This window comes from Phocoena phocoena, chromosome 21, assembly GCF_963924675.1.
Source record: "Phocoena phocoena chromosome 21, mPhoPho1.1, whole genome shotgun sequence".
In the NCBI taxonomy this organism is placed as follows: Eukaryota; Metazoa; Chordata; class Mammalia; order Artiodactyla; family Phocoenidae; genus Phocoena; species Phocoena phocoena.
Genome location: NC_089239.1, coordinates 6,829,304 through 6,855,496, shown reverse-complemented (window position 1 = coordinate 6,855,496; position 26,193 = coordinate 6,829,304). Strand labels below are relative to the sequence as shown.

The 26,193-nt window shown below is 38.7% G+C and overlaps 1 protein-coding gene across 2 annotated transcripts; it reads left to right on the top strand.

Annotated features, from left to right (window-relative positions):
• The first annotated feature begins 1,490 nt into the window (after positions 1-1,490).
• On the top strand, positions 1,491-23,365 carry DDHD2 (DDHD domain containing 2). Of its 2 annotated transcripts, XM_065899760.1 has the most exons (16): positions 1,491-1,710; positions 2,533-2,723; positions 3,511-3,600; positions 4,158-4,278; positions 5,424-5,513; positions 6,467-6,602; positions 8,432-8,640; positions 8,922-8,989; positions 9,643-9,765; positions 10,625-10,720; positions 11,763-11,891; positions 11,999-12,154; positions 12,425-12,527; positions 12,666-12,836; positions 13,542-13,704; positions 23,284-23,365. In XM_065899760.1, the coding sequence occupies exons 1-16, from the start codon at positions 1,491-1,493 to the stop codon at positions 23,363-23,365; spliced, it is 2,148 nt and encodes a 715-aa protein (XP_065755832.1). The 2 variants fall into 2 exon arrangements, with proteins under 2 accessions (XP_065755832.1, XP_065755833.1); XM_065899761.1 differs by lacking the exon at positions 5,424-5,513.
• Positions 23,366-26,193: the final 2,828 nt, after the last annotated feature.

Sequence of the window (26,193 nt, the reverse complement as noted above, 5' to 3'; positions counted from 1 at the left end):
TCCTCCACGCAGCGGTCCCCGTCACCTCACCTTTGCTCTTGGCAACCTGGCCCGCTGCTCGCCAGCTGGGAGCGCGGCGGAGCCCTGTGTTGGGCGCGAGCCCGTTAGGGCCGCAAGCTCCGCCCTGCTCTGCTCCGCTCCGCCCCTCCTGAGCTTGCGGGGAAGGCCTCCGCTGGGGATATGTCGCAGCCCACTCAGCGAAGGCAGGAGAACTTGAAAGGCTGCGGGGCTGCAAGGTGAGTCTGCCGGGGCGCATTGGGGGCGGCGGCCGGGCCCAGGGCTCCGACCGGCGTGCGGGTGGGAGGCACTGCGGGATGGAGATGCCAGGGGCAAAGGAGGACGCGATGCCCGAGGCAGGGAAGGGGGGCTGGGAGGACCAGCCCTGGCGGGGTGGGGGTGACCTCGGTTACAGGGACGCGGCCAGGGCCCCTTTTGCATCGACCGTGCCCGAGGGCACCGGGAAATTACCTTGTTTTCATCCACGCTCCGCTCCTCTCTGCGGGGCTGGACGCGGGACGGGGAGAGGCGTCCGCGAACCCTGAGGTCCCAGACCTGGGCTGCAGGAGGCCCGGGGTCGTGGGGAGAAGGGACACACAAAGTGGCGGAGGTAAATTCGTGCTGGGAAAAAAGATAAAGTGGCGGAAGCTGGAGAGCGTCCGCTTCGAGGGAGGCCGGGTGTTTGCGGTCCCGCTGCGCTCGGTGCTGAGATAGCGATGGTCTTGCCCGCGCCCCTCCAAGCAGCCTGGGCTTACTTTCGACGTCTGCAGTGTTAGTCTCTGCGAGTGTTAAAGGGGCGGAAACACACAGGTCACGGTCTTCCTTGAGGGAAGGAGGCTTTTGAGGTCACTTGTTACTTTTCGTCTGAGACCTGGATGGTGCGAGTGGGTGCGCGCGTGCGCACAGTGGCCCCAAGCGAGGGTTCGCGTTTTCAGAATTTGTACCATAGTCTCTGCTTAAGCACCCTTCAAGCATTGATAAAAAGTGACTGGTTCTTAAGTGAATAGTTTTATTTTCAATAGTGTGATTCCAGTAGTCATGTAAATGTGTAATGACAAGGGCCTGGAGCCTAAAACCAGGCGTTATTAAGACGGAGTACGCGTTTTTGCCTTGGGACCAGACTTAAATTGGAAATTGGGGTAAAATTTTTTTTGCAGTCAAGATTTCGACCATGTGTTTCTTGTGATTCCAGTTTTGTTTAATTAAAACCATGCAGTTTTCTGAGAGGATTGGAAGATCAGTGCAAAGTGGTTGGTCTAACTATAAGAAGCGTTTTGTTTAAGGCCTCCTTCCTCCAAAAAAAAAAAAAAAACCCAAAAACAAAACCAGAAAAAGCTGTTAATTTATGTTATTTCTGTTTTAAATTATGTAGCCCCCTTAGTTTTTTTTTCAGAAATGACTCCTTAAAAATGACCAGTTTTGTGTGTGAACAATTACACTGTTAATAGAAGGAAATTTTATTGATAGTTTTCTTTTGTCTTTTAGAGAAAGAAATGTCATCAGTGGAATCACACGAGGAACAATTGTCCCAGTCAGATCCATCCCCGTCACCAAACTCATGTAGTTCCTTTGAGCTAATAGACATGGATGTTGGCAGTTTGTACGAACCTGTTTCTCCTCATTGGTTTTATTGTAAGATAATAGATTCTAAGGAGACATGGATTCCTTTCAACTCTCAGGATTCACAGCAGCTGGAAGAGGCATACGGCTCTGGTAGGGTGAAAGCTATGACTTGTAATAACCAAGGACTTACTGTCATTTCTCTAAAACTATAATACAAAAGTCCTTATAGTGAGTGCTATTAGAAGTAAATTTTAGATCTTTTTCTAGTTGTCTCATAGCATTTTTTTTTGCTTTACATTTTTTATACTTTCCAAATTTTACTTAATAATCTTTTCTTTTTAACATCTTTATTGGAGTATAATTGCTTTACAATGATGTGTTAGTTTCTGCTTTATAACATCCTATAGCATTTTTATATAGAAGTTCTGCATTACTATCCAGCCAATTTATAATACTCAAGAATTTGGTCTGTATCTTGAAAACAGTACTTATTGTAATTCCTGCATAGTTAACCAATAATGTTTCTGATGTTTCAGTTTCTGTTTATGAAGAGTGTGGTGCGGGCAGTGTCACATTGCAAAAGAATGAATTCTTTCATTTTTCTCTTGTTTTTTCTTCTTTTATGGAAACAAGAATGATGCCGGTTACTACTTTATCATCGTGATGGTCATTAATTTATCTTTTGGTCCCTTAAACAAAAACTTCAGAAAAGCTTTCTTGTATACATTTTATTTTTTTAAGGGACACTCCTATCTCTCCTTAGAAAAAGAACAAAACAGCGTTGGGTATTACTTTTTTCATGTTTCATTAAAACCAAGAATGATTTTGATGGTTTATAAAGTAGTTTAGCCAAGAAGAAACAGATCATTCGTGTGTTTTATAACATTATTGAGAACATAACTCAGAGTTGTATTTTGGGAGCTTTATTTTGCTATACTATGTACTTCATTTCCCCTTTCCACTCCTTGATAGGAAAAGACTGTGATAGAAGAGTTGTGCCCACTGATGGGGGCAGATACGATGTTCATTTGGGGGAGAGGATGCGGTACGCCGTATACTGGGATGAGCTAGCATCGGAAGTGAGGCGCTGTACCTGGTTTTACAAGGGAGACAAAGATAATAAGTATGTTCCATACTCGGAGAGCTTCAGCCAAGTGTTAGAGGTATTCCTGTGACCCTTTTACTCATTTTCTTCATTGTGTTCTCTTATTTCATAATCTTTTCTTCCTCTTGTGACTTATTCTGTGAATTTACAGAGAGAGTTTGGTTCTATTTGCATCACAGTTCATAGCATTTCTTTTTGCAAGTTAGTTTCAGGATAAAGTAGTTTTATTTTCAAATTTTGAAATACTATGGAAACTATTATGTATTTAAATTAAAATATTTTTTCTCTAATGGTGATCTTTGTGAATATTTAAAATGTGACCACAGGATTGGTCTTTTTTGCCTTTTATTTTTCTTGCTCTGAAAATATTCTGAAATTTGCTTTAAATTGGAGTAGGATATTAGTATTATTGAACGAAATATATCAAAATGTGAACAATGATTATTTCTAGTCTTGATGATGGAATTGGGACTGATTTTTTTCCTGTACTATTATCATAATTTTAAAAGAATTTTAAAATAAATTTGACAAATCAAGAGAAAGAACTTTATATGTAATGTAATCCTCATTTTATGGATAATATACATGCGTTAACATTACTGAAAGAAATATATCAAAATGTGTACAGCGATTATCTCCAGTCTAGATGATAGAAGTAGAAGTGATTATTTTTTCTTTGTTCTATACTAGTACCTGTTCTCATTTTAAGAGAATTAAAATAAATTTGATAAATTAGAGTAAGATACTCTTATAGTAATTGTTTATCTAGCAGTATTCTTGTTAAAAAGTTCAGTTTTAATAGAAAAACCATTACAGAAATCTAATGAAATGTGTTTTCCTTTAAGGAAACTTACATGCTGGCTGTAACGCTGGATGAATGGAAGAAGAAACTGGAGTCTCCCAACAGAGAAGTTATTATATTGCACAATCCAAAGGTTAGCAAATTAAGGCCCTTCTTTAACATTGGGATTAAAGGTTAATTGCATTAGTAAGAACTTAATTGGTTTCTTTTTCTGGGGATTCTACGTAAGATAAGCTTTGGACATTTTTATATTGCATTCACAGTTATGAAACTTGAAGCTGTGGCTCTTACCATCATTTCCTTGTTCAACTCTTACACCAAAATTTTCTTAGGGAAAATTATGTCACTGTAGATTTAGAAAATCACTGACACGTTATGTGGGCACATCTTCCATGTGTAGGGTATGGTTGAAAGATCTGTTAGCCTGATGAATTTTCCTTTTCCTTTTTTTTTTTTTTTAGCTTTACTGAGGTATAATTGACAAAATAGTAAGATATTTAAAGTGTACAACATTAGCCTAATGTATTTGCAGGATTCTCATTTCAAGCTGTAGGAGTTGCATATCAAAACTCCAGTTGAGATTTGACTATGTGTTATGTTTTAAAAGACCCGTTCCTACCCCTCAGAATGTATAAATAGAAGCGTCTTTAATGTAGAGTATGTTTATTGCTCTGATCTTTTTTATTTAAGCTTATGGTACATTACCAGCCAGTCGCGGGGTCTGATGAATGGGGTTCAACACCCACTGAGCAGGGCCGACCTCGAACAGTGAAGAGAGGGGTTGAGAACATCTCTGTTGACGTTCATTGTGGTAATGTTAATCATTCACTTTTTTTCTTATCTTCTGATATTCTTATTTGTTTATGACTTAAATCGTGGTCTTTCTCTATGGCTTTAGATTATGTCAAGGCTTAAAAATGGTCTTTAATCAAATGGGCTTATTCTAATTAAGATTAGTATTACTTCATCTGCTAAGAATCTTAATAGGTACAAAAATCTCTTTTAAAGTTGCTAAGTATATATGGTGGGATGGATAAAATTTGACAGTACTAATCAGGAGGTCACTAAGTACAAATGAACTGATTCAGTCCTAATTCTAAGAAGTGTGATTCTGCCTGCTTGATTATTAATTTATTCCTGGTAACTCCTGAAGGTTTTCAGGAGGTTTTCAACCAGGGAAAACTATTTTTCAGGGACCTTGATGGTTATCCATTGCTCTCTAGCTAGGGTCATTTATGGTTGGTTTTATAATATATTTAACTGGATTATAAAATTCCTTTCATCTTTCAGAGGAGATGGCTTGTCTCTTGGACAAAGCCGTAGACTTCCTGTAATTTGAAAAGATGAGTTTAAAATTTCAGGCTTCAAATACATATCAGACTTTATTGGTACAACTGATAAACATAGGATATTAGGTAAAAGTATCCTGTCAATATTGAATTACTTGAATTTGGTAACTGCCCTGTGGTTAAATAAGAGCATATTCTTAGGAAATACATAATAAAATATTAAAGGGTTACAGAGATGTGATATGTGCCATCTGATAATGTATGCAACCTGCTCCCAAATGGTTCAGAAAAATAAATGTGTGTGAATACACATACACATAGAGAAATAAAGCAAATGTGGTAAATGTTAGTGTTGAATCTGTATAAAAAGTACATGAGAGTTTCTGTACTGTTCTTTCAAGTTTTCAATAAGCTTGCAGTTATTTCAAAATAAAAAGTTTAAAAAACTTGAACAGTTTTTTCACTGACTTATTACAAGATAAATAAGAAACAAAGTAACATCACTGTGTTTTTACTAAGTTGTTAAATATGGGACTATCTGTGTCTTTTAAAATATCTGCTCATATTTTAATTTGCCCATTTCTATTGTCTGCGCCTTGTGAATGTTTGATTTTAGAATACATGACTCGTTATATAGAGTAATTTTTCTTTGTAATTTCACTTGTAGGGGAACCTTTACAGATAGATCACTTGGTTTTTGTAGTCCACGGGATCGGACCAGCCTGTGATCTCCGCTTTCGAAGCATTGTACAGTGTGGTAGGTTCGCAAAGCATGTCATATTAGATCATGTAGGGGGACTGTCAGTGCTCCTGTGAGTTGAGATAAAGTGTTGTCTTTAGTCTGTTGTCTTAGCTGCATAATAAGATTTGGAGAGATAAAGACAGGTGGCAAGGTAGTCAAGCTTCCCAGCTTAGACCTAAAGTGCTAGTAAATTCCTTAGGCTAATAGGTTTATATTCTTAACTAATAATTCTTGAGTGAATAAGCCCTCAAGTCTTATACAATTGTTTTATGATGTGATGGTCCTGTTTATAACCATTCTAAATTTAAAGGGAACCATAAATATATGACCACGAAGATAATACAGTTTAAATGAATAACAGAAGCGTCAACCATTTTTGTAATTCATACTGTGATAAACCTTATGATATTCTAATTGGAATATTTAGGTCATTAGTATAACTTGACTTTGAAAGGTAGTATTCATAGTCTAACTGCCCTGATTTGGGAGTCTGATCCTAATGGCTAATGCTTCTAAGCATAAGCCTCCTAGAAGGTTAAGATCGACGCAATATGAATTCCAAACAGCAGTGTATTTTTTAAAAATTTAAAATATTGGGTAAAGGTTGTTTATAAGAACCAGAAAGTTAGGATAGGAACCTGACTGCAAGGCCAATTGGCATAGTCAAGTGGTTTTTTAAAAAAATGGAAACAGTTCCCTTGACACGGCAGAAGTTTTGAAGTTACTGTGTGATTTTTTTTAATATAAAAATGTTTTGTATAGTAACAGCAGTTCTGTATTAAAGGAATGTCTTTTCCTACATGCACTGTTAATTTTTTCTTGAATACTCACTCTACTTTTGACTCAAGTCAGTAGGTGCTATAAGCAGATATAGATGGATGTAGTATAATTAATTATAAGATCTGTTGCATTTTCACTCTACAAACTGATCGCTTCACCATTAATGCACTGTTCATTTTCTTTTCTAGTTAATGATTTTCGCAGTGTTTCTTTGAACCTGCTACAGACGCATTTTAAGAAAGCCCAAGAAAATCAGCAGATTGGGAGGGTAGAATTTCTCCCAGTCAACTGGCACAGTCCTTTGCATTCCACTGGTGTGGATGTGTGAGTAGTACTTTACACCTTTGAGTTGCTAACTGTGATTGTAATGTTTTCTGATCATTGATATGCTTAGGGACATTTCTGCTATAGCTGATCGTATACATAAAATTTTGTTCAACAGAAAACTTTTTGTACTTCTGTGTCTTTTTCTTAGAGATACATTATTAAGTGCGGACCAATCCCTTTGTTTAACTAGCTCGGGTTAGGAGTGGGGAGTTGTGTGTATCTTCTTCCAGTATGTTTTACTGGCTCATTAGTGTTTACTATTACAGCTTTATTATTTCTTTAGCATAAAGCCAAATGTTGCTTTCTCCCCATAGTGTATAAGCATTTCCATCTTAAGATGTCAAAAGCCGGTCTACCTCAAGATGCACAAAGTATTTTGTTGTTCCTTTTGTGATCACATTTAGATAATATTTGTCCAAATTTGGGGAAAAAAGGAAATTCCCAAATATTAAATTATTGGGGTTTATAACTTGAGGTATAATTGGTGCAATGACTTATAAGTGATGGCTTTCTTAAGTTACAAGCTCAGTAGTTCTGTTTGTAAACTTTTTGGTAATGTCAGAGAAGGTTGCCTTATATTAAGGATATTCAGCTGTGGGCTTGCCAGAAAGAAGTATGTTCATAATATAGTTCTAGGATAGAACTAGGAGATGCTTCTCTGGTAGATAAAGGAAGTAGCATTGTTTCCATGCTGGTCTTGGAAATGGCTTTTCTGATTCCGTGTCTCTCAGTTCTTGATACCCTATGATTTGAGCATATTCCACGTGCCAAATGCTCCATTGTGGTGTTGCTTTTACTAGTGTACAGAGTTCACATTCTTTCATATTTGAGCTGATGCTAAGAGGTTACTAGGGGCACATAGCCCTCTCTAAACTACAGAAGATGTTGAAGGTTTGAGGAGTCTTTCTGGGAGCTTTGAGAAAGCTTTATGTGGAAGCTGATTTATACTACGTCAACATTGTTTTCCTTTGCGAGATATGAGTTCTGTTTGTCCTTGGCATCTGGCAGTCTCACCTTCTTTCAGCTTTTAGAAATTCGGCATACAGAGAGAGAGATGATCCATTTATCATTTGACTTGTGATCAAAAAACCTTAATGCTGAGAATTCTAGGAAAAGCCTCTTGTATCTTTTAAAAAACTTTATTATAGAGAATTTTGTACACAAAAGTAGCATATATAATGAATCTTCATGGATTGATTATGATTACCCAGCCCAACAAGCCTCAACACGTGGCCAGTTCTGCCCCATCCATATCTCCCGTGTACTGCCCATCCCTCCACTCTATTACTTTTGGATAAAATCTTAGACATCATATCATTTCATCTGTTAAATGTTTCAGTTTGTATATCTTTTTAAGGATTAAAAATATATATGTAACACCATTATCACATCAAAAAAATTCTTAATATCAGCAAATATACAATCAGTATTCAAATTTGTAATTGTCTAATAAATGTCATGATTTGTATATACACATACATACATATACATGCACATACACACATAGTTTAAACTGGGATCATAAATTGCAATTAGTTGATGTCTTTTAAGTCTCTTTTAATCTCTTGATTACCTTTCTATCTCTTATTTTCTTGTAATTTATGTCTTGAGGAGGCTGGGTTTTTTGTCTTGCAGCGTTTCTCACACTGAATTTTGCTGGTCACATCCCTTTGGCTTCGCTACAAATGTCTGCCTGTCCTCTGTTTCCTGTAAATTGATAGTTATCCTTTGTATCTTAATTTCTAAGTGTAATTTGGATAATAACTTAGAGGAGGCTGTGGAATGTATTTAGGTTTTCGGCTTAAAATATCTTCTGTTTTTTTCAGAGATCTGCAGCGAATAACTCTGCCCAGCATTAACCGCCTAAGGCACTTCACCAATGATACAATTCTGGATGTCTTCTTCTACAACAGCCCCACCTACTGTCAGACTATTGTGGACACAGTTGCTTCTGAACTGAACCGATTATATGTACTTTTTCTGCAGAGGAACCCTGATTTCAAAGGGGGCGTATCCATCGCTGGTCATAGTTTAGGTAACGGATTCTTTGTGACCAGAGATGACTATCACATTTTAAGGATGGCTGGGTTTGAAGTACAGTGTCTTTTATCAGTATCAGATTCAGAGGTCTAGAACTGGTCTGTGATGAAGAATTTGGAAGGGGTTGGAAGGGTGGTGGTGGATTAGAAAGAATGACTCCCTGCTTCATAGATTTTGCTTCATGGGTAATTGGCTTATTACTTTTTTTGTATGAAAGACAGCTATTTAGTGCTAATGCTTCGAAATTGTCCGTTCTTTCTTCTGTTTTACTTGTAGGTTCACTTATATTGTTCGATATCCTAACAAATCAGAAAGATTCTTTGGGGGATGTTGACAGTAAAAAGGTAATTTAGATGTTCAGATAGGTTCTTTTGTATGCTTTCTTAGTAAGCGTTTTTAGATTTTAGGCTTTTTGTTTTTTGCTTTGTCTCATACCATAATATTTACTTTTATTTTAATTTTAACAGACTTGTAATTTTCTCTGTCATTCTTGGATGATAGAAGCAAGATAGTAGTATGCTTCTACAAATATTTGCCACATTCTAAAATAATTATAGGTATCTTATTTTTTCATTATAAATATGCACTACTGACCTGTTATTAGAATTATAGAATCACTGAGTTGAAATGGAATTTGCATATGAGGAAATGAAGAGTGAATTGGATGCAAATTGATATATTATAGAAATTCTGTTTGAAAGCCATCCTTAAACATTAATAAGAGCTCAGGGAAGGCTTTATTAATGATGATGAAGAATACTTTGATACTCATTTATTCACTCATTCATTTATTTAAAAACATACTAGGTTTCAACTGACTGCAAAAACTTAAAGATCAATCACATCTTAATTTATATTTCGTATAAATTAACAATTTATTCAAAGTTAAGATAGGTCTCTGTGGATATCTAACATAGTACTTTCCTTTATTGCAAAGTAATATTAATAAAAATCTGAATGAATTTAGAGAATACGAGCTTTACAATTTAATTTTTAGGATTTGCCAAGTATTTTCATGGATCAAGGAGACACACCGACACTGGAGGAAGATTTGAAGAAACTTCAACTCTCTGAATTCTTTAGTGTCTTTGAGAAGGAGAAAGTAGATAAGGAAGCTCTGGTAAAAATAATCTTTTAAAACTTTGCACTATACCATTTTCAATATTTTTTTTTAATAAATTTATTTTATTTATTTATTTTTGGGTCTTCGTTGCTGCGCGCGGGCTTTTCTCTAGTTGCAGAGAGTGGGGCTACTCTTCGCTGCGGTGCACAGGCTTCTCATTGCGGTGGCTTCTCTTGTTGCGGATTATGGACTCCAGGCGCGTGGGCTTAGTAGTCGTGGCTTGCGGGCTCTAGAGCGCAGGCTCAGTAGTTGTGGTGCATGGGCTTAGTTGTTCCGTGGCATGTGGGATCTTCCCGGGCCAGGGATCGAACCCGTGTCCCCTGCTTTGGCAGGCGGATTCTTAACCACTGTGCCACCAGGGAAGTTCCCCATTTTCAGTATTTTTATTGCTTCTTTTCATTGTACTGCTTGCTAAGAGCCTGTCCTTTAGAAACATTTTAGTCATAAATACTTCGTTATCATTAATAATGCTGTTTAGCCTTATCTGTGTGCTTTTTATCGTATAAAGTGATCTTTGCTTTGTGGAGGTTCAGAGTTCCGAGGAGCCATGTTAATAGCAATGGAGCAAAGACTAAAGCACAGCAGAGCTCTGAAAACATGAGAGCAGGAATAAATGACCACTAACTTTTCCAACTCTTATTTTCTGTTATACTTTGTAGAGCTCTACTGTGGATATTTGCTTGTTTATTTGTTTTTGTTACCACTAGGGAGTCCTAGTCATGCAAAGCAAAGAACAACAGAGTGTTTAGGCCTTATTCCTCTCAGAGAACAGGGCATTTACTTATTTATTTTTAGGACATTTAATTGATTTTAATTTGCCTAGAAATAAGAAAGATATTTGATTTTTTATGCTTAGGCTTTATGTACAGACAAAGATCTTCAGGAAATGGGAATTCCCTTAGGACCAAGAAAGAAGATACTAAACTACTTAAGGACCAGAAAAAATTCAATGGTATGTGCTTAATATAGCTTGTAGGATTAAACAGTGTTTTGACTTCCTTGTATCCTTGTGCTTTGTGAGGTGTTTAGTATAGGGAGCTAAACAATTTTAAAATTGACCTTCGGCTCTCTTTTCAGAAATTAACATTCACTTTATTGGTATCTTTAAAAGTGTTATTAGCTTCAGAAGTTTTATTTCCCCTGGACTTCCACCATTCAATTTTTTCCTTTTTTTTTTTTTGTTTGTTTTGTAACTGCTTTATTGAAATATAATTCACAACACATACGATAAAATTCACCCTTTTAAAATATACAATTCAGTGGGTTTTAGTATATTTGCAGAGTTGTATAACCATTACCACTATCTAATTCCAGAACATTTCCATCACCGCAGAAAGAAACAACATATCCATTAGCAGGCACCCCCTATTCCTCCCTCCTGTGAACCACTGATCTATTTTCTGTCTTCATGTATTTTCTTATTCTGGATATTTCATATAAATGGAGTCATACAATATGTGGCCTTTTGTGACTGGTTCCTTTCACTTAGTAGAATGTATTCAAGGTATAATCCTGTTGTAGCAGTGCTTGTGCACTGAGCATTTTTGGCCACTGATTCCTTTCCATAGTCTAATTAATTATTTTTCAACCTTTTAGCAGGTTGCTCAGTTCTGATTTAAGGCTGATAGAGACATACTACTTGCTTTGGTTAGAAAGGCATAGCACTTCATTGAACTCCTCAGCAATCCCCAACATTCATTCCACAGTGCTCTGCTATCGTTTTCTCTCATGATGGTTGCCTAAAGTTTCAGCTGCTACCCAAATGGCTTTGTACAGCTTTCATTATTTCAGAGCATGTAGGGATATCAATTCATAATTTAAGGCAACTTTTGTTTTCATCAGCTTTATCTTGTTCTCTGAGAGATTCTTCTTAAAATTGTTGACTACCATTTCAAAACCTTCCCAAGCATCCTTTTAAACCAGTAGAAAACTGTGTAATCCTTTGGATATTTTCACTACATAGCAGTTCCACAGAACTATTTTTTATTCTTTAGGGTATTAATACACCAACCCCGCAATCACCTGCAGGGGCGAATATGTCTAACATCCCCAAAGAATCGGAGTTCTGCAGTAGTACTAATGGTACTGGAAATGGTGAACATCTGGATGTTGGCATTGGGCAGGTAACAATACTAATTCTCTTTGGTCATTTTATTGTTTGCCGTTGGTATGGTAGGAACAGATGTAACTTCTGTTGTTAATGAGAGATGCTTTTATTTCCTCCTTCCAGGTGCCTGTAAAATACCCCCGGCTCATCTATAAACCGGAAATATTCTTTGCCTTTGGATCTCCCATTGGAATGTTCCTTACTGTCCGAGGCCTAAAAAGAATTGACCCCAACTACAAATTTCCAACATGCAAAGGTTTCTTCAATATTTATCACCCTGTAAGCATTGGACAGCTCTTGTGGTTTTACCTGACTGTTAGGGCTTATTGGTAAAGCGCGTACGATATTCTATTGTGTTGATTTACTTTTTTCTATATTATTCTGTAGTAATGAGATAATTTATAATAGTATGAATCTGGAAGTGATGGGGCAGAACAACTACATTTTTAAAAATGAGCTTATAATTATTCTTGCCTGATACATAGCTCCTGAGACTGTCATTATCTTTCTTCAGCAGAGGTATATGTAGCTATTGTTTTTCCTATGTAGTTTGATCCTGTGGCCTATAGGATTGAACCAATGGTGGTCCCAGGAGTAGAATTTGAGCCAATGCTGATCCCGCATCATAAAGGCAGGAAGCGGATGCACTTAGGTAAGTCTTGAATATAGAACCTGATAATTCTAGACCTTCTGGTCAGTGCAAACGGACTGGACCTCATTCACTTTGTTTAGCTTTGTTGAACCCTTTTACCTCTGTAAACCATGTAATGTTCTTTTTCATATGTTTCAGAACTGAGAGAGGGCTTGACCAGGATGAGCATGGACCTTAAGAACAACTTGCTAGGTTCGCTGCGGATGGCCTGGAAGTCTTTTACCAGAGCTCCATACCCTGCCTTACAAGCTTCAGAAACTGCAGAAGAAACTGAAGCAGAACCTGAATCAAGTTCAGAGAAGCCTAGTGGTCAGTGACACTGTACATATTGATTTCCTGCACCAGGCCAGATAAGAGGGACTCCATGGTGCCTGGTTCTTATTCTCCCAGGGTCTTCTTACTTTCTCCTTTTTTATTGTTTAGGACCAATACTATGAGTCCTAATGGGCCTTCAGCTCTGCTGGTGTTTTCTGTCATCTAATAGCCACAAATTTTGGAAAAACATTGTTTGTGAGGGAAGATGTCAAGAGAAGCTGAGCATCTAGTAATGAGGCTTTAAAACATTCCCCACTTGGGCACTATGGCAGTGCTGCTCAGAGCCTACACTGTGAAGAACCTTGCTTTTACAGGGGAATGTCTGTGTATTCGTGGGTTGGTTTTATTTTCCTGGCTGGGGACTAGATAGGACACTTTTCCTCTTAATTTCACAGTTAATGTTGCATTCTTTTGCTTTAGTTTTCAATTGCCTAAGGAGTTCTAATCCTGTTTGCATTTAGTTTGTAAACCAAAGGCAAATGGAATTAGCCATTAAATGTACAGGAAGGAAAAAAGGGATTGGATAAAATCAGTGTGCCTTGGGGAGAAGCTTTAAGGGGATTGAGAGGAGGAAAATGAGAGAGAACTTTCTGAGCAGGGTAACTCATCTTACGGTAAAGCTGGAGCCTGAGGGAAAGTAAGGACAACCTTGGAGGGCTGGACGCTTTTATATTCTTATTATGGTTCTTCTGTATCCAGATGTTAGCACAGAAGAGAACCTTGTAGCAGTTAAACAAGAAGCTCCCCCCATCCATGTGGGAATGCTGAATGGAGGCCAGCGCATCGACTATGTGCTACAGGAGAAGCCCATTGAAAGTTTTAATGAATATTTATTTGCTTTACAAAGTCATCTATGCTACTGGTAAGTGTTGTTTTTTTAAGTCTACCTTTTAAAAAAATTAATTAACTTATTTATTTTTTTATTCTTATTTATTTTATTTTTGGCTGTGTTGGGTCTTCGTTGCTGCGCGTGGTCTTTCTTTAGTTGCGGCGAGCGGGGGCTACTCTTTGTTGCTGTCACGGGCTTCTCATTGCGGTAGCTTCTCTTGCTGCAGAGCATGGGCTCTAGGCGCGGGCTTCTGTAGTTGTGGCTTACGGGCTCTAGAGCGCAGGCTCAGTAGTTGTGGCACACGGGCTTAGTTGCTCCACGGCACGTGGGATCTTCTTGGACCAGGGCTCGAACCCGTGTCCTCTGCATTGGCAGGAAGATTTTTAACCACTGCGCCACCAAGGAAGCCCCTAAGTGTTTGTTTTTGTTTTGGGGTTTTTTGGTCTTAATTGTTTGTTAAGATTTCTTCAAATGACATGAGTGTGCTGTTTTGTAATTGTCTGAACAAGAAATCATTCTAATCCCAAATGTACACTGGCCTATCCTCCTTTTTCTACATCTATCAAATATCTGTGAAACAATTAAGACTTACTTCACTAAGCATGATATTCTTTAGGTCCATCCACGTTGCTGCAAATGGCAGAATTCCATCTTTTTTATGGCAGAGTATTATTCCATTGTGATATATACCACATTTTCTTTATTCATTTGTCTGTTGCTGGACACTTAGGTTGCTTTCCATATCTTAGTTATTGTGAATAGTGCTGCTATGAACATTGGGGTGCGTGTATTTTTTCAAGTTAGTGTTTTCGTTTTTTCTGGATATATACCCAGGAGTGGAATTGCTGGATCATATGGTGGTTCTATTTTTATTTTTTTGAGGAGCCTCCATACTGTTTTCCACAGTGTCTGCACCATTTCACATTCCCATCAACAATGGACAAGCATTCCCGTTTCTCTACATCCTCGCCAGTGTTTGTTATTTTGTGTTCCTTTTTTTTTTTTTTTTTTTGCGGTACGCGGGCCTCTCACCGCTGTGGCCTCTCCCGTTGCGGAGCACAGGCTCCGGACGCGCAGGCCCAGCGGCCATGGCTCACGGGCCCAGCTGCTCCGCGGCATGCGGGATCTTCCCAGACCGGGGCACGAACCCGCGTCCCCTGCATCGGCAGGCGGACTCTCAACCACTGCGCCACCAGGGAAGCCCTGTGTTCCTTTTGATGACAGCCGTCTGACAGGTGTGAGGTGACATCTCATTGTGGTTTTGATTTGCATTTCCCTGATGATTAGTGATATTGAGCATCTTTTCATGTGCCTGTTATCCATTTATGTGTCTTTCTTGGAAAAATGTCTATTCAGGTCTCCTGCCCATTTTTTGATTGGGTTATTTGGTTTTTTTTTTGATATTGAGTTTTATGAGCTGTTTATATATTTTGGATATTAACCCCTTATCATTCATATCATTTGCAAATATTTTCTCCCATCCAGTAGCTTTTCCTTTCATTTTGTTGATGGTTTACTTTGCTGTGTAAAAGCTTTTAAGTTTAATTAGGTTCCATTTGTTTATTTTTGCTTTTATTTTTTTTGCCTTAGGAGACAGATCCAAAAAAATATTGCTGTGATTTATGTGAAAGAATGTTCTGCCTATGTTCTCTTCTAGGGGGTTTATGGTCTCCAGTCTTACATTTAGGTCTTTCATCCATTTTGAGTTTAGTTTTGTAAATGGTGTGCAGAAATTTTCTAATCTCATTCCTTTACATGTAGCTGTCCAGTTTTCCCAGCACCACTTGTCAAAGAAACTGTCTTTTCTCCATTTTGCATTCTTGCCTCCTTTGTCGTAGATTAATTAACCATAGGTGCATGGGTTTATTTCTGGGCTCTTTATTCTGCTCCATTGATCTATGTGTCTGTTTTTGTGCCAGTACTATTCTGTTTTGGTAACTGTAGCTTTGTAGTATGGTCTGAAGTCAGGGAGGGTGATATCTCCAGCTTTATTCGTTTTTTCTCAAGACTGTTTTGGCAATATGGGGTCTTTTGTGATTCCATATAGATTTTAGGATTATTTGTTCTAGGTCTGTGAAAAATGTCATGGGTATTTTGGTAGGGATCGCATTAAGTCTGCAGATTGCTTTGGATAGTATGGCCATTTTAACAATATTAATTCTTCCATTCCAAGAGCATAGGATATCTTTCCATTTCTTTGTATCATCTTCAGTTTCCTTCATCAGTGTTTTTATAATTTTCGGAGTGTAGGTTTTTCACCTCCTTGGTTAAGTTTATTCCTAGGGTATTTTATTCTTTTTGATGTAATTTTAAATGGGATCTGTTTCTGATAGTTCATCATTAGTGTATAGAAAAGCAATAGATTTCTGTATATTAATCTTGTATCCTGCAACTTTACTGAATTCATTTATTCTAACAGTTTTCTGGTGGAGGCTTTAGGGTTTTCTATATAAAGTATCATGCTATCTGCAAATGGTGACAGTTTTACTTCCTCCCTTCCAATTTGGATGCCTTTCTTTTTTTCTTTTTTTTTTTCCCCCTGATTGCTGTGGCTAGGACTTCCAATACTATGTTAAATAGAAGGGGCAACATTAGGCATCTTTGTCTTGTTTCTGAATTTGGAGGAAGGGCTTTCAGCTTTTCATTGTTGCATATGACGTTAGCTGTGGGTTTGTCATAAATGGCCCTTGTTATGTTGAGGTATGTTCCCTCTGTATCAACTTTGATGAGCGTTTTTATCAAGAATGGATGTTGAATTTTAGTAAATGCTATTTCTGTGTCCATTTTGGTGATCGTGTGATTTTTGTCCTTTCTTTCGTTGATGTGGTATATCACATTGATTGATTTGTGAATGTTGAACCATCCTTGTGTCCCTGGAATAAATCCCACTTGATCATTATGTATGATCCTTTTTTCATATTGTTGGATTCAGTTTGCTAATATTTTGTTGAGGAGTTGTGCATCTATATTCATCAGAGATATTGGCCTGTAATTTTCTTTTTTTGTATTGTATTGGTCTGGTTTGGGTATCAGGATAATGGTGGCCTCGTAGAATGAATTTGGGAGTATTTCCTCCTCTTCAGTTTTTTGGAATAGTTTAAGGAGGATAGTTGTTTGCTCTTCTTTGTATGTTTGCTAGAATTCCCCTGTGAAGTCAGTTCTGGACTTCTGTTTCCTGAGAGTTTTTTTAAATTACAAATTTAATTTCACTAGTGTTTGGTCTGTTTAAATGGTCTGTTTCTTCTTGATTCAGTCTTGGCAATTTTTATGTTTCTAGAAATTTGTCCATTTCTTCTAGGTTGTCCAATTTCTTGGAATATAACTGTTTATAGTATCCTTTTATGATTTTTTATATCTCTGTGGTATCGGTTGTAATTTTTCCTCTTTCATTTCTTATTTTGTTTATTTGGGTCCTTTCTCTTTTCTTCTTGGTGAGCCTGTCTAAAGGTTTATCCTTTTTGTTTATCTTTTCATAAAACCAGTTCTCATTTTCATTGATCTTTTCTATTGCTTTTTTAAATCTCTATTTTATTTATTTCCTTCTCTGATTTTTATTATTTCCTTCCTTTTGTTGACTTTGGGCTTTGTTCTTTTTCTAATTCCCTGAGGTGGTAGGTTTGTTTGAGATTTTTCTTATTTCTTGAGGAAGGCCTGTATCACTATAAACTTCCCTCTTAAATCTGCTTTTGCTTCATCCCATAGATTTTGGAGAGTTGTGTTTCCATTTTTATTTGTCTCAAGGTATTTTCTGATTTCCTCTTTGATTTCTTTATTGACCCATCATTTTTTAGTAGCATGTCATTTAGTCTCCATGTGCTTGTTCTTTTCCCATTTTTCTTTCCGTAATTGATTTCTAGTTTCATACCGTTGTGGTCGGAAGAAAGCTTGATATAATTTCTATCCTCTGAAATTTGTTGAGACTTGTTTTGTGGCCTAACATGTGATCTGTCCTGGAGAACATTTCATGTGCACTTGGAAAAAATGTGTATTCTGCTGTTTTGGAATGTAATGTTCTGTAGATATCTATTATGTCCAACTAGTCTATTGTGTCATTTAAGGCCACTGTTGCCTTATTGATTTTCTGTCTGGATGATCTGTCCATTGATGAAAATGGAATGTTAAAGTCTCCTACTATTACTGTATTATTGTCAGTTTCTCCTCTTATGTCTGTTACTATTTGCTTTATATATTTAGCTTCTCCTGTCTTGGATGCATATATGGTAACAAATGTTACATCCTGTTCTCGTATTGATCCCTTTATCATTATAGAATGCCCTCCTTTGTCTTTTGTTATAGCCTTTGTTTTAAAGTCTATTTTGTCTGATAGGAATATTGCTGCCCCTGCTTTCTTTTCATTTCCATTTACAGGAAATACCTTTTTCCATTCCCTTATTTTCAGCCTGTGTGTGTCTTTAGCTCTGACGTGAGTCTCCTGGAGGCAGCATATAGATGGGTCTTGTTTTTCATCCAGTCACCCACCCTGTGTCTTTTTTAAAATGTATTTATTTATTTTTGGCTGCGTTGGGTCTTCGTTGCTGTGCATAGCTTCTCGTTGCTTTGGCTTCTCTTGTTGAGAAGCATGGGCTCTAGGCATGCGGGCTTCAGTAGTTGTGGCATGTGGGCTCAGTAGTTGTGGCTCGCGGGCTCTAGAGCGCAGGCTCAGTAGTTGCGGCGCACGGGCTTAGTTGCTCCGCGGCATGTGGGATCTTCCCGGACCAGGGTTCGAACCCGTGTCCCCTGCATTGGCAGGCAGATTCTTAACCAGTGCGCCACCAGGGAAGCCCCACCCTGTGTCTTTTGATTGGAGCATTTAGTCCATTGACATTTAAAGTAATTATTGATAGGTATGTACTTATTGCCATTTTATTACTTGTTGTCCGGTTGTTTTTGTAGTTCTTCTGTGTTCATTTCTTCTTTTTTTCTTCCTTTGTGGTTTAATGATTTTATTGAGCAGTATGCTTGTGTTCCTTACTTTTGTGTGTGTGTGTATATGTTGTCGTTTTTTGATTTGTGATTACCATGGGGTTCTTACATGTTGACCTATATCTACTTGTGTTAAACTGGCAGTCATTTAAGTTCAAACATATTCTAAACAACCTACGTTTTTTTACTCCCCTCCCCTGCATTTTGTGGTTTTGATGTTATATTTCACATCTTCACGTTTATCCCTTAACTGTTTATTGTAGTTATAGTTGCTTTTACAGTTTTTTGTCTTTTAATCTTCATACTGGCTTATTTAAGTGGTTGATCCTCAGTCCTTACTATGTATTTGCCTTTTCTCTTGGGATTTCCCCTTTTCTATAGGTTCTTACTTCTCTTCCACTTAGAGAAGACCTTTTAACGTTTCTTTTAGAGTAGGTTTAGTATTGATGAACTGTCTCAGTTTTTGCTTGTCTGAGCAGTTATCTCTTCTTCAATTCTAAATGATAATCTTGTTGGGCAGAGTATCCTAGGTTGCAGGTTTTTCCCTTTCAGGACTTTGAACATATCGTGCCACTCCCTTCTGGCCTGCAAGGTTTCTGCAGAGAGATCAGCTGATAGCCTTATGGGCATCCCCTTGTATATGACTCTTTTTTTCTTGCTGCCTTCAGAAGCCTCTCTTTACCTTTTGCCATTTTAATTATGTTATGTCTTGGTGTGAGTGTGCTTGGGTTCATCTTGTTTGGGACCCTCTGTGCTTCCTGTTCCTGGATATTTGTTTCCTTCAGGTTTGGGAAGTTTTCAGCCACAATTTCCTCAGATACATTTTCGATGCCCTGCTCTCTATCTTCTCCTTCTGAGACCCCTATAATGTGAATGTTGGTACATTTAATGTTAGCCCAGAGATCTCTTTTACCGTTTTCATTTTTTAGAATCTCTCTTTTCTTTTTGCTGTTCTGATTGGGTGATTTCCATTATTCTATGTTTCAGATCACTTATGTGTTCTTCTGTATCACTCAATCTGCTATTCAGTCCTTTTAGTGTGTTTTTTTTATTGCGGCTATTGAATTCTTCATTTCTGATTGGGTCTTTTTTATATATTCTAGTTCCTTGTTAAAATTCTCACTATGTTCATTTACTCTTGCCCCTAATTCAGTTAACATTTTTTAATTAACTGTTCTGAATTCTTTATCTGGTAAATTGTTTATTTCTGTTTCATTATTTTTTCATGGGTTTTCTTTTGCTGTCACAGTTGAGAGCAGTTTGTCTGCCTTTTCATTTTGCTTAACTTTTTCTGTCACTATGAATTTAGGTGAAACAGTTACCTATTGCAGTCTGAAAGGGGTATTCTTATGTGGGAGCATCCTTATACAGGCTGTGTGTGCCCAGTGCCGTTGATGGGAGAGCAGGATTTGATGATACGGACAGAGTCTTCTTTCCTCAGCTATCACCTTAGTAGGGGGTGGAGCTGGATGTGAGGTGGGACTTCCCCTCTGCTCAGTGGCTGTCACCATGCAGCTGGGGACAGGGTCTGATCCTAAGTTGCTGGAGCCAAAGCCCTGAGGGTCTGGCCCAGGCTGGCTCTGTTCCCTTTAGGTGTGTTTCCCAACCTCCCCGCACTGGAACCCTTGCCCCGGAGCTGGGGAGGGCAGACAAAAGTGGGGCCCATGTGGGCTCTCTGCAGACAGAGGTCCAAGCTGTCTGCCGTGTGCAGCCTTGGGTGCATGTCCCCTTTGCCCCTCACAGTCGATCACTGCCCCCAGCCTCCCCTGTCTTGTTATGGGGCCACACTGCAGCTGGGGCCTGTGTGGACTCTTGGCGTATGCTGGGGCGTAAGCCGTGGGGTAGGGGCCGCCGTCAGAGTTCTGGGCTTCTTCTGATGCACTGCTTGAGTAAGTGCCAACAGTGGCTGCTGACACCCCACCCAGACTCTGCCCCAGGCCCGGGTTGCCTGTGCATCCCTTGGCTGTGTTTCTCCCTGTCGTGGCGGCCCTAGATGCTGTGCAGTGGTGCATCGTCAAGGAGCTGAGCTGTGCACCCAGGTGGGGAGACCTGGCAGCCACTAGAGCAGTCCTCCCACTGTACTCTCCGCCCTGCCTGGGGGCAGAGGCCAGCACGCACGTGCTCCCACAGCCCTGCTGCCTTCCAGCTAGCCAGGGGGGCTCGTCTCCCTGATTAGGACCCCAGGACTGGGGCGTTCAATCTGAGGCTCTCACTGCTCACTCTCCAGGGTGGGTCTCCGCCTGTGCATTCTCCCTTTTCCTCTGAGTCCCCTCCCAGGGGCACAGGTCCCAATCTGATCGCTTTTCTTCCCATCCTAAATGATTACATGTGGATCTTTCTTACAGCCTTGGTTGTACAGGAGTGTTTCTGCCAGTTTCCATTCCACATACAGATGTACTTTTGATGTGTTTTTTTGGGGGGGAGTTCCACGTCCTCTTACTCTGCCACGTTGATCGATCCCCCTTGCTGTCCATACATCTTCTTTAGTGAATTGTCTGTTGAAATCTTTTGCCCATTTAAAAAATTGGATTATTTCATTATTAAGTTTCAAGAGTTTTCTACATTTTAGTTACAAGTTCTTTTCAGATATACTTTTTTCCTCAGGATGTGGTTTGGTTTTCATTTTTCTGTCAAGTAGGTTTTGAAGCGGTTTTTTATTTTGATGAAGTCCATTTTACTGGTTTGTGCTTTTCTGACATATTTAAGAAATCTTTGCCAAATCCAATGTCGTTAAGGTTTCTCCTTTGTTTTAGAAGCTCTGTCATTTTAGCTTTTACATTTAGCTCTGTGATCCATTTTGATTGAGTTAATTTTTAAAGATGGTGTGAGGAAAGGATTGAGGTTCATTGTTTTGCATGTGGTTTTCCTGTTCTAGCAACATTTGTTGAAAAGTTTATTCAGATGGAGAAACTGTTGAATTGCCTTGGCTCTGTTTTGTTCCACTGATCTGTTTGTCTGTCCTTATGCCAATAAAACACTGTCCTGATTACTGTAGCTTTATAGTAAAGCTTAAAATTAGGTATCGTGAGTCCTTCATCTTTGTTGTTCCTATTCGTAGTTATTTTAGGTATTGTAGGTCCTCTGCATTTCCTCATACAGTGTAGAATGAACTTGTTAATTTCAGCCAAAAGGCTTTTTAGGGATTTTGATTGTGATTGCATTTTATCTATAGATCAATTTGGGGGAAGAATTGACATCTTAATAATGCTGAGTCTTCTGAGCCACGAACACAGTTGTCTCTCAGTATATTTTGGTCTTTAGTTTCTCTCAGCAGTGTTTTGTGGTTTTCAGCGTATGTATCATGCACTCTATAATTCGTATTGCCCTCCTCCTATTATGAATAAGGTTGAGCAACTTGACATATATCTAAGAACCATTTTAATTTTCTTTTTGGGGAGTTATCTATACCCTTTATTCTCTTTTATATTGAAATTTTGGTCTTTTTTTTAATTGATAAATCTGTGATACGAGTTGCAAATACCTTTTCCCCCGTTTGTCTTTGACATTGTGTACATTAATTTTTGCTAAGTAGAAATTTTGATTTTTACATAGTCAAATTTATTTTTTCCTTTTTTGGCTTCTGGAATTTGTGTCATACTTAGATTTTCCTTGCTCTCCAAAGAATTCCTTACCACAGTTTATTCTGATATTTTAGGGTTTCATTTTTACATATAAATCTTTGATTCTGTTCAAATTTATCCTAATAATAAGGTGAGGATTGATCCAAATCATTTTCAGGATAGCTATCCAGCTGTTGCAACACTGTTAATAGATTTGAGGTTCTAACTTTATTGTATTAAATTTCTATGAGTATTTAAGGCTATTTCTGGACTTCCTGTTCTTTTCTATTGATCCGTTTATTTATGCACCAGGATCACACCATTTTAATATCTGGTTTAGCTAATCTCCCCTCACTGGTATAGGAGGAAGGAGTTTCTTAACCTGCCATCTGTGTATGGAACTTGTGGGGAATAGAAGAAAGTCTATGAGTCCAGTGAAATTCTATTTATTATTTCGGGTATACATGTATATGGTGTCTTTTCTGGGGAGTAATCCATAGGTTTCATTAGATTCTCAAATAGATCCATGACTTTACAAATGTCAAACCTTAGATCTAGAAAAGTGTTTGAGCCTTATACCCTTATGGCAATCCACGAATGCTGTATTTTTATAATCAAATTTCTTTACAAACTGGATATAAGTAATTGCTTGTACACACACTGAATAATATCTGGAAGATGCATGAGAAATTGATAACGTCGGTTGTCAGAAGTTGGGGACTAGTGGTTAAGAAACAGTGAGAAGGAGACTTCATTATTATATCCTTTTGTATCTTTGATTTTTATTCATATGATTGTATTGGCTTTTTGAAAAAGGTGAATAACATTTAAAAAATTAAGGTGATGAATTGGACGACTCTTCCATGTTGTTCCAAGAATGAGTTCTGTGGAAAGGGAGGGCTTGGTCATTTACTACTGGCTTTTTTATATTACAGGACATAATGCTAGATTTATTTGTTATAAGGTTACCTTACAAACCACTGCCAATTACATCACCTCTGAGTCAGATTTTTTTTAAACAGTAAAAAAATGAACTCGTAAGGTGGTTGTGTAGATTGAGATGATATATGTAAAGCATCTAGTACGAATGTTAGTTTCTTCTTTTTACAACATAATTTTTTCTCTACAGGGAGTCTGAAGATACAGTACTGCTGGTCCTCAAAGAAATCTACCAAACCCAGGGTATCTTCCTTGATCAACCTTTACAGTAAAAATGAACCACCTATGGCTGCTTAATGTAAGTTTTTAAATGTCATGTATGCAGCATATTACATGTGACGAGGAACTGTGGAGCCGCAGCTCTTCCTACATATTAACATGTGATGAGGAACTGTGGAGCCTCAGCTCTTTATAAATATACTTTTTGTTGCCTGTCACCAAGATCCAGGTTATTACTCATTTTTAGAGGGACTCTGCTTAAAATTCATGGGATAAAAGCACAGTAGGCCACTTAGAGAAAGGTTAGTGTATGTTTGTTTTGTTAGCGACTTGGTCCAATAATACTTGCCATTTTTAGGATCTAAACTCAGAATCTTAATAGTTGACCATCTGAGAGTTACCAGGGCAACAGTTACAGCTTTAAGTACAAACAGCTCATCCTGGGATTTATGTCACTCAGCCCTTTAGATGTGTAGTTAGGAAGTTTGTGTGGCAGACTCTGGCGTTCTCTCTGGTCGCCTTCCAGCGTGATGACCTCTTCAACTCCCTCCCTCAGACGGGCACTGAGGGGTCCTTCCCCAGAACACCTGCCTCTTTGTTGCTGCAGTTTTTTCCTCTCCTCAGCGGCCTCATTTCCTGCAGGTTGCCAGCCTTGCTCACCACTGGGGTCTTAGGAAGATAATCTTCCTGTCTGGAAGTGAGTGGAAAAGCAAAGGGGAGACCCTGTTACTTTTTACCACTGGCTTCAGAGAAACACTTGCCATTCTTGCTTCATAGCTGGGAGTGGTTTGCATCTTTAATACTTTGATGATGGTATTTAGGTACCACACTTTTTTTTTTTTTTTAACATCTTTATTGGAGTCTAATTGCTTTACAATGGTGTGTTAGTTTCTGCTTTATAACAAAGCGAATCAGTTATACATATAGGTATGTTCCCATATCTCCTCCCTCTTGCGTCTCCCTCCCACCCTCTCTATCCCACCCCTCTAGGTGGTCACAAAGCACCGAGCTGATCTCCCTGTGCTATGCGGCTGCTTCCCACTAGCTATCTATCTTACACTTGGTAGTATATATAAGTCTATGCCACTCTCTCACTTCATCCCAGCTTACCCTTCCCCCTCCCCATATCCTCAAGTCCATGCTCTAGTAGGTCTGCGTCTTTATTCCCGTCTTACCCCTAGGTACTTCATGACCTTTATTTTTTCTTTTTCTTAGATTCCATATATATGTGTTAGCATACGGTATTTGTTTTTCTCTTAGGTACCACACTTTATTGTTTATTACTTGAGATGGTATAAAGTCTGAGTTTTTGTTTTGGGTTGGGTATAAATTTTTCTAAGAAATTATTGCTTATCTTTAGAAAATATTCTAATCTGGAAGTGGACTCCTGAGATTCAGAAGGCATTTTGGGGTCTGCTCATCGCTCATGGGTGTTCTCTGCATTTGAAGGCCAAGTCTAAGTGAATGAGGGAGACTGGTGGCCATCAGATTCTCTTGAGCCAGCTTTATTTCCTACACGTACTGTATGAAGAAATACTAAAATCTGTAAATACTGTTTACTCTCTCTACAGCTGACTGACAGATTTATTGCTAGGAATCACCGATGCTGTTCATTGTTTCCACAGCTGTTTGAGCTGCTCTCGGTGGACAGTCTAAAGTGGACAGTTTAGTTCCCATCAGGTGCATCTTTATAAAGCAAAGATGTTATATATCCTAGACCTGCCCTTTTATATCATATCATACTTCAAACTGGGAGACTCTAGACAAAGTCCGACTTAGTTGTTAGTTCTTGAGGGTTTAAAAGCTGACAGACCTGAAATTACACAGCTTTGACTGCTTATTAAGTGATGAATGAAATGTCTCAGTGGTGCGTTGATGGTGAAATAGAATTTGTGTAAGCCATCTGCCACAGCTGCTTGGGTGAAGGGAGTACTGCAGAGTGTCCTCTTCAAGCACATAAACAGCGTTGCCTCCTTAGGTACCCGTAGTGCAGGTCGCTATGGAACAGGCTCCCGGCACAGGCAGTGTTGGTAGATCTGGCTAGGGGGAAGTGTTCCTTATTCTGAAAGACAAACCTGCGTCTATGGGGCCAGGAACAGCTGGTGCAGAGTCAGTGTCAGAGCGTGCAAGTGAGATGCACCTTGAAGAAGACAAGTGAATGGAGACTAATTGTTTCCAAGGCATCTTGCTCACCGCTGTGCTGTAGGTATTTTCTTTCTCACAGGTCTCAGTTTGTGATTGTCTTTGCAGTTCTCTTTGTGACAGTCCTTCACACTCCTCTCAGGTTCCTACAGGCCCTGGTGGACAGAGCGGTGTAGACAGGCAAGCTGTGTTTCGCTTTTTATATCGGTTTCTTGTAAGTAAATATATGATGGTATCCAAAGCCCTGGAATTTAACATTCACATAAGCCATCTCTTTGACAACAGAGGGAAGGTTAATTACCGTCACCCTAGAGATACGGTTGGGGTAAAGGTGAGAGCCTGGCCTTACCTTGTCCATCTGCTTACACACTAATGCTAAGCCACTAAGAAGCCTCATCTATATGAAATACTTTATTTTCTTTACTACATAAACTCTGAGTGTGAAGTAAGGGTTACTGAGAAGTCAGTAGCATTCAGTACATATTAAAGGGGAAGCTTTCATCAAGTTGTTGTCTTCAAATTTAAATTTGGTCTTCCTATTAACAGAATAACTAAAATTTAAGAGTAAACCAAAGGACCAGCAAGAGTGAGTCCCTGTAACCAGAGATGAACAGGATCAACCTGGATGGCTAGATAAACCAGTTTGTACTAAGAAGTGTTTCCTTCCTGGTGGTGAGGGGCAGGTGACTGGAAAAGAGCTTTATATCCTGTTTGTCCCCCTGTGCTGGTTTCACGGATG